The sequence below is a fragment of the Volvox carteri genome, assembly GCF_000143455.1.
Source record: "Volvox carteri f. nagariensis unplaced genomic scaffold VOLCAscaffold_4, whole genome shotgun sequence".
NCBI lineage: Eukaryota > Viridiplantae > Chlorophyta > Chlorophyceae > Chlamydomonadales > Volvocaceae > Volvox > Volvox carteri.
The window spans coordinates 2,776,168-2,777,111 of NW_003307547.1; the positions used below are offsets into that span (position 1 = coordinate 2,776,168).

General features: G+C 68.5%; 1 protein-coding gene across 1 annotated transcript in view; it reads left to right on the plus strand.

The window, feature by feature from the left end:
* The window catches only part of VOLCADRAFT_87255 (uncharacterized protein), a gene marked incomplete at both ends in the record, with an annotated part of 4,234 nt that extends 3,526 nt beyond the window's left edge, over positions 1–708 (plus strand). Inside the window, one exon of the mRNA XM_002946803.1 lies at positions 96–708. Within this exon, the coding sequence (XP_002946849.1) occupies positions 96–708 (613 nt within the window). The remainder of the gene's footprint in view (positions 1–95) is intronic.
* Between the last annotated feature and the right edge of the window lie 236 nt (positions 709–944).

Below are 944 nucleotides of genomic sequence, written 5' to 3' on the forward strand. Positions count from 1 at the left end.
ACATTGGCGGCGGCGGCGGCGGCGGGTGTGGAAGTTGCGAGGCTGAAAGACTCCGAAAGATGGTCTGCCGTTGCTGCCACCGCCGTACATGCCAGCGGCGACGGCGACAGCCTGTCGGCAGCTCGGGGACTGCCGATACTGGCGGACCGACTGCTGGTGCTGCCGGCGGCCAGCGGGTTATTGTGCATTCTGTACGACAACACCGCAGCGGCAGCGGCGGTGCCGCTGCCGGCTCCATTGCCGTCCAAATACGACGGTGACGCGGGGGCCGCCGATGGTGACGGCACGCCCGCACAGCTCACGGACGTGGTGGACGCCGCACGCCAGCTGTTGGCGCCGCTGCCACCGCCGCCACCGCCGCCACCATTATTGACCCCGGCGGCGGCAGCGGACAGAGCGGCGGCGACGACAGCCATCTGGGCCTCCTGTGCGCGTGCCAGGCGATGCATCGTGACGCCGCCGCCAGCCGCTAACGCCACGGGTCGTGGCACCTGGGACGAGCCTCCGGAGATCCACCTCATTGCCGGACCATTGCCGCCGCCACTGCTGCACGGCGAACGCTGCACGTGCTCCACCACGGGCCGCGGACTGGGTGTCAAACCAGTGGTTTCGGAGTACGACGAAGCGCCGCCGCCGCTGCAGCCCCTGGGCGATGCCCCCGTGGACCCTAATGGCAAGGCAACCGGAACAATATCTGTTGCTAGCTGATTTTCAATCCCGCCGCCACCTAACGCACCAGCAGGTGCGGCGCCTTGCCCCCGAAACCCGTGTGACTGTGACACGTTTTGCGATGCGCGTGCACTCGCGCCACTGCCGCCTGTGGCGGCGGCGGCGGCGGGGACGGAAGCGGACGCGGGGACAGCGTTGGAGCCCAGGAGAGGATGCTGGGTTGCGGTGTCGTACTCGCTGTCGTCACCGCTATCGGAGCCAGTGCTAGTTTCGTC